We start from the raw sequence: 6,287 nt of genomic DNA on the forward strand, positions 1-6,287 counted from the left end.
GGGGAGCCGGGGACTGCGCTGCCGGCCCGCCCGGGAGAGGCTGCTCCCCGCTCCCCCGCTTCTGGCCGGGTTTCTGGGGTGGCGGATTTCGTCTCTGCCCGGCCCCGCTCCTCTGCCGGAGTCCCCCGAGGGAACGGCGGCTTCTCCGCTTTGCTCTGCCGGGGAAAGGCCGGGGCTTCGCGGGGAGGGTGAGCTCCAGCCGGGCCGGGCCGGGCGCGCTGCCCCTGGCCCCGGCTCCCCGGCCGGGTGCGGGCACTTCGGTCAGAGTTATTTTTGGTGCAGCGAAGTTTTTTTTCCCCCGCAGGGAGCGGGTTGCGAGGGGAGGAAGGAGCGGGCGATAGCTGTAAAACGACCTCCAGAGATGGGCTCGGCCGGGGAGTTTCTCCCCAGCTCCGCATGGCCCCCCGGCCCCCCGACGCCCCCTCCCCAGCAGAGCCGGGAGCCGGTGGGCGCCCAGCTCGGGGCCGTTGTTTTCCAAGGGGAGCAACGCCGAGCAGTGCCCGCCGGCGGCGGGGACGGGGGACACCTGTGGGGCCATTTTACCGGCGGTTTTGCGAGAAAGGGCTGGGACAGGGACCTGGGACCCCGCCGCGGCTCTCCCTCCTCCGGGCTCCACGGCGGGTCCCACCGGGCTCTCTGCGCCTCTCGGCACTCGCAGCCCCAAACTTGGGGGGTGCTTAAAGACAAAAATAACAGTTATTTCCTAGGTTCCCGGCTCGCCACCCCGGCCCCCTGTGGGATGCTGTGGCAGGACCCGACGCTCTCTGTCAGCTAGAGGGCACGGAGTTTGCTCCTCTCCCCGCTGCTAACAGGGAGCGGCAACGTGTTTAGACCATTTAAACTAGGCGGACATAACTGGGAGCCATGCACGGCTCAGCTATGCCGGGAAAGGAGGTGTCATTTGTACGCAGTTACTTTGGTGATCAACACTTGAATGATTTATGCCTCCCGCTTTAATTATATTCCTGTGACATTTTCCTGGACAAAAGTGGGCCGCCCACAGCCGAAGCCGGGCAGCCCCGGCAGCGCCCTGCCGCTGCCTGCCGTGCCCGGGGGAGGGCAGCCACGCCGGCACCCCGAAATACGGCTCGGGGGGCGGCGAGGGGAGACGCCTTCAAAGATGCTACTCCTAGGCAGAGGGATTTTTTTGCTCCCCCCCTGAGTAGTTTCCGATTCAGCGGTAGTTTTCTGCTCCTTGGCGGAGGAAAGGCCGCTGCTTTACTCGTTTTTCTTCCCCGGTGAAGGGCAGAGACCCGGAGGGACGCTTCCCCGACGGCTCCGGGGGACCCCTCATCCATCCCCGGGTACAGCGAGGGGCGGCCGTTCCCCCCCGCCCTGCTCCCCTCCCTGCCTCTCGGCCGGGGATCCGACCCGAACTTTTCCTGCCTGCACCAGGAGGGGGTCAGTGCCGGGTCCCCCCTCGGGGAAGGGAGCGGGGGGGGTTGAAGCGCTTCCGATGAGGGTGGTTTTTCCCCAAAACGGCCCCAAAGCTGGGAGACACGACCCGCAGCTGCCTCCCGGCGGGAGCGACAAGAGAAGAGCCCGGCGGGATGCGAAGTTCCGTGGCGGCGGTGCCCCCCTTGCTCCCCGGAGCCCTCCGAGAACGGGGAGATGCGATGGGGCCTGCCGCGGGGCACCGAGGGTCCCTAATTCGGGGTTGGGTGCCAAGCGGGCTGCCAAAAAAAAATTAAAATAATTAAATTGCGAAGGGTGCGGAGGGGGGATGCTGAGCCTTTCCCCTAAGCTGGGGCAGGGGCAACCCAGCCTGCCCCTCCTCTGAGTTTTGGCCACCCCCGGAGCGCAGAGAGGGAGTCGTTTGCGGGGTGCGAGTTGCAGCTGTTGCAAAGGCAAAGTGAGCGCAGGGGAAGCAAAACCAAACCCACCGAAGGCGCGGCGGAGCAGCCGAGAGCACAGCGGAGAGGAGTCGGTGGGACCCCGCCGGGACGGCCACAGAGCCCCGGGGGCACTCGGGGGGCCGCGACCTGCCCCCTTCCCTCTCAGCCGCCCTTTTCCTCCATGAGGTGCTATTTGGGGGGGGGGGGGGGGGAGGCGGGGACGGACGGGGACGTTGGGCACAAGGGCAGGAGGCAGGCCTGGAGCCACCGGGCTGAGCCACTCATGCAAAGCATGAACCCGGCTATCCCCTGCCAGGCAAACGAATAAGGGTCCCCCTGCGCCGGGGAGCCCGTCCTGAGGCTGCGGCCCGCGCCCCCGGGCTCTGCCCCTACGCGGGAGCCAAAAAAAAAGCGGGGCGCGTTTAAATCCCTGTCCCCCTCGCGCAGGCAGGGAAGGGGAGATGCGGGCTGAGGGGGGGACAACAAGGGATCCGGAATGGCTTGCGGGGCTTGGCCGTGCCTGGCGCAGTTTTGCCCCTGCCCGGAGCGGAGCGGGCTGCGCTCGGGCTGGGGGCGCAAGTTGCGCCCCGGGTCTCCGCGCCGCTCCGCGGGTAAGGCGGGCCGGGCCGCAGCCTGCAGCCGGCAGCGCCTCGGCGCATCCCAAACGCCTGACCAAACTCTCACCCAGGAACGAGACTATTTTTCTTTCTTTTTTTTTCTTTCTTTCCTTTTCTTTTCTTTTTTTTTTTCTTTTTTTTTTATTAATCTTATTTCTGTAATTATAACACCAGCATCCCCGGCTGAGTTCTCAATAAAACCCGGATCCTGACATAAAACGCCACGGTGGAAAATAATGCGAGGGGACACAAGGGAGAGGAGGAAAGTCTCTAATTGGTTAAAATATGTTTAAATCACTTCATAAAACCCAAGCAAAGCGAAGCAAATAATCCACCTAGCAAAGCAAAGAAGCCGGGCGATTTAGAATCAGTGTAATTCGCTCCCCCCCGACCGGCTCCCCCCCAGCTCCTCGCAGTATTTGATATGATGAATAACCCAATATAGGCCTTTAAAAATAGGTCACTGCATAAAGAGACTCCCAGAGAGCTATAAAAAATGGGAAGAGGGCGCTTTAAGGAGAGGAGCCATTTGCTTCTTTTGTGCTTGTTTGGTACCTAGCGGCCTGGGAGCTGCCAGCCGCCCTCCTCCTGCCCGTCAAGGTGAGGAGGGAAAGTTAGGGCTGGATCCGGCCCCGGCCTCTCCTCCTGCCCCGCCGCCCCGCCAAGCGCCCGCCGCCCGCCCCGTCCAGCCCCGGCCCGGCTCGGGGGCCGCGGCCCGGCCGCCCCACGGGGGAGCCCCCACGCAGGGTGGGGGCCAGGCATTCGCAGCCCCCGGCTCCGGGCTTTGTCTCCGGCCCTGCGGAGCGGCGAGACCCAAGCGGGCTGGTGGCCCCGGGAAAAATAACAAGGAGCGGTTCTGGCCCCCACCGACGGCCGCGGCGGGCCGGGCTGGCTTTGCCCCGAGGGTGGGGGGCACAGCAAGCCCCGCCGCCGCCGGCCCCGCTCCGGAGCCGCCCGCGGGCTCGCAGCAAAAGGCCTCGGGCTGGGAACCGGCCCTCTCCGGCCCCGACACGGCGCTTTGCCGGGCGGCGGAGCCCGGCCGCTGCCTGCCCCTTCTCCCCGCGCTGCCCCCGGTCGGGCTCACCCGCCACCCCCGGCGCCCACGGAGCCGAAGGAGCCGCCGACATCCCGGGAGCGATTCCGGCCCGCGCCCCGCCGTGCAAGCCCCTCCGCGGGCGCCCCCGGCACCGGCAGCCTCCCGGGGGAGCCCGGCCCGGCCCTGCCCCGCCGCCGAGCTGCCCCCGCCCCGGCCCCCGCAGCCCGCTCCGGCCCAGGGCGCTGGGAAAGAGGAGCACGACAAATTCGGCGGAAACCTTCGGATTTTATTGGAAAGGAAAGGTCTGCCTTACCTGGAACCAGGCTCTCCCCTTCTTCCCCTCATTAAAAAAAAAATCAAACGGCTCTGGGTAGAGTCGGAGAGAGACATATTAAATAAACTAGTAGCCGAAATTAACAGGAGGGAGAAATAGAAGGAAAAAAAAAAATCGGGGGAGGGGGGAAAAAAGATACCGCCGGATATTTTTCGTTTTGTTTTGTTTTCGCTTATTATTATTTTTCACTATACTATATTATCCTGATGCAATAAAGGCTGGTTTGTAATGTAATTTAAAAATATATATGTCCAAACAAATAGCAGGGCCAGAATATGACAAGTGCATTCAGCATTATAATTCAACTGGGCTCCACCTCCATACCGCCTCCTAATTAATGGGTCTCCGAACTTGCAAAAGCCTGCATTGGACAGAGAGAGAGAGAGAGAGAGAGAGCGAGAGAGAGAGAGGGCGAAAAGTGTCATTGAAGATAATTGATTACCTCCCAATCAACAATAACTTGTTAGCAATAGTCAATTACCCCGTCTCTTCTCGCCTCTTTCCCCCTGGTCCGAGATCTCGGTGCGAGGGCTGCTCTCCCCCTCTCCGAAGTCGTCTTTTTATTTATTTTTTTCTTTTTTCCTTCTTTGTTTTTTTTTTTTTGGGGGGGGGGTATTCGCTTTTGGGGGGGAGGGCAGGGAAAGTGCTGCGATTTGGGGTGTTTCTTAAAATAGCAGCTGGGAAGAGGAAGAGAGAGGAGAGAGCGAGCGGAGAGTGAGGAGAGAGAGAGAGAGAGCGAGAAGGGGGGAAAAAAAAAATCCCCGACCCAAAACCCTGGGACAGGAGGTGCGGCAGGACCACCTCCCGGCGAGGGACCGACGGCAGCTCCGCTCCCGGCCGCAGCCCGCCGCCCTGCCCGCCCTGCCCGCCCTGCCCGCCGCCCGACGTGGCTCTCCCCGGGAGGACCCGGGGCTCCTCCGCCGGAGTTGGAGGTGGGCTTCAACTTTTACTCGCTGTCTCCGCCGCCGTCACCCCGCGGTCCCGCCGGGGGCTTCTCCCCGCGGCAGCGCATCCCCGTCGCGGGTGGGGAAGGCAGCCCCGAGCGGCCCGGCCCCACCATGACTTCCAAAGAAGAACCCAAGCCCTCCTCGGGGGAAGAACGGCGGCGGAGCCCCTTGGATCACCTCCCACCGCCGGCCAACTCCAACAAGCCCCTCACCCCCTTCAGCATCGAGGACATCCTCAACAAGCCCTCGGTGCGGAGGAGTTACACCCTCTGCGGAACGGCCCACCTCCTCTCCGCCGCCGAGAAGCACCCCCCGGCCGGGCTGCCCCTCTCCGGCCGGGCGCTGCTCTCCCAAACCTCGCCCCTCTGCGCCCTGGAAGAGCTGGCCAGCAAGACCTTCAAGGGGCTGGAAGTCAGCGTGCTGCAGGCGGCCGAAGGTAAGCCCCTCGCAGGGCGGGGGGGTGGCGGTCCTCCCGCGGGTGGGTGCCCCGCTCCTCCCCACGGCCTGATTTTCCTTCCTTCCTCTCCCTCCATCTCCCGGGGTGTCGCACCGGGGCGGGATGGGGGGGTCCCCGGGCGGCCGGTACCCGGCGGCATCCTCCCCCCCCACCCCCCATCCCCGCTGCCCTCGGGGTGCGGGAGCGGCGGCTCTGCCCCGGTACCGACGGGGCAGGGGCGTGGGGTCTGGGGGGGCTCGGGTGGGGCTCGGGGCGGGGGGGGACATCGGGAAAGCGGCGACAATCTGGCGGCTCGTCGGCAGGCAGGGACGGGATGACGATCTTCGGGCAGCGGCAAACGCCGAAGAAGCGTCGAAAGTCGCGGACGGCCTTCACCAACCATCAGATCTACGAGCTGGAGAAGCGGTTCCTTTACCAAAAATACCTGTCACCGGCGGACCGGGACCAGATCGCCCAGCAGCTGGGGCTCACCAACGCCCAGGTCATCACCTGGTTCCAGAACCGCCGCGCCAAGCTCAAACGAGACCTGGAGGAGATGAAGGCCGACGTGGAATCGGCCAAAAAGCTGGGCCCCAACCCCGCCGTGGACATCGTGGCCTTGGCCGAGCTGGAGCCCAGCGCCGAGGGAAGGGGCAAAGCGCGGTCCGGTTCCCCGCCGCCGCCCCCCGCCGCCGCCCGGGAGCCCGGCGCCCCGCCGCCGCCCCGCCCCGCCTCGCCCCCCACGGAGCGGCCCCGCAGCCGCCGGGACAGCGAGGAGGAGGAGGAGGAGGAGGAGGAGGACGTGGAGATCGACGTGGATGACTGAGGGGCGGCCGGCGGGGCCTCCCCCATCACCGCCACCCCCCCCGCCCCGCCCCGCTCCCCCCCACCCCGCCCCGGCGGCTCCAAACCGGCACCCCCGGCCCCCATCCCGGCCGGGCGGCTGCTCCCCCTCGGTCGGAGCAATAAGCAATAGAAACCCACCACACTCACACGCAAACACAAATTAATTTAGGGTAGAGTCGATATCCCTCCGCCTGTCACGTCTTCGGAATGGTGCAATTACGGACGGCTTCTGTATA

General features: G+C 64.8%; 1 protein-coding gene across 1 annotated transcript; it reads left to right on the plus strand.

Annotated features, from left to right (window-relative positions):
- Positions 1-4,880: 4,880 nt before the first annotated feature.
- Positions 4,881-6,031, plus strand: LBX1 (ladybird homeobox 1). The gene is made up of 2 exons (XM_087767011.1): positions 4,881-5,205; positions 5,529-6,031. The coding sequence occupies exons 1-2, from the start codon at positions 4,881-4,883 to the stop codon at positions 6,029-6,031; spliced, it is 828 nt and encodes a 275-aa protein (XP_087623137.1).
- Positions 6,032-6,287: the final 256 nt, after the last annotated feature.

Source organism: Nipponia nippon, unplaced genomic scaffold (genome assembly GCF_047370975.1).
Source record: "Nipponia nippon isolate SJK-2023a ecotype South Korea unplaced genomic scaffold, ASM4737097v1 scaffold_3, whole genome shotgun sequence".
NCBI classification, from domain to species: domain Eukaryota; kingdom Metazoa; phylum Chordata; class Aves; order Pelecaniformes; family Threskiornithidae; genus Nipponia; species Nipponia nippon.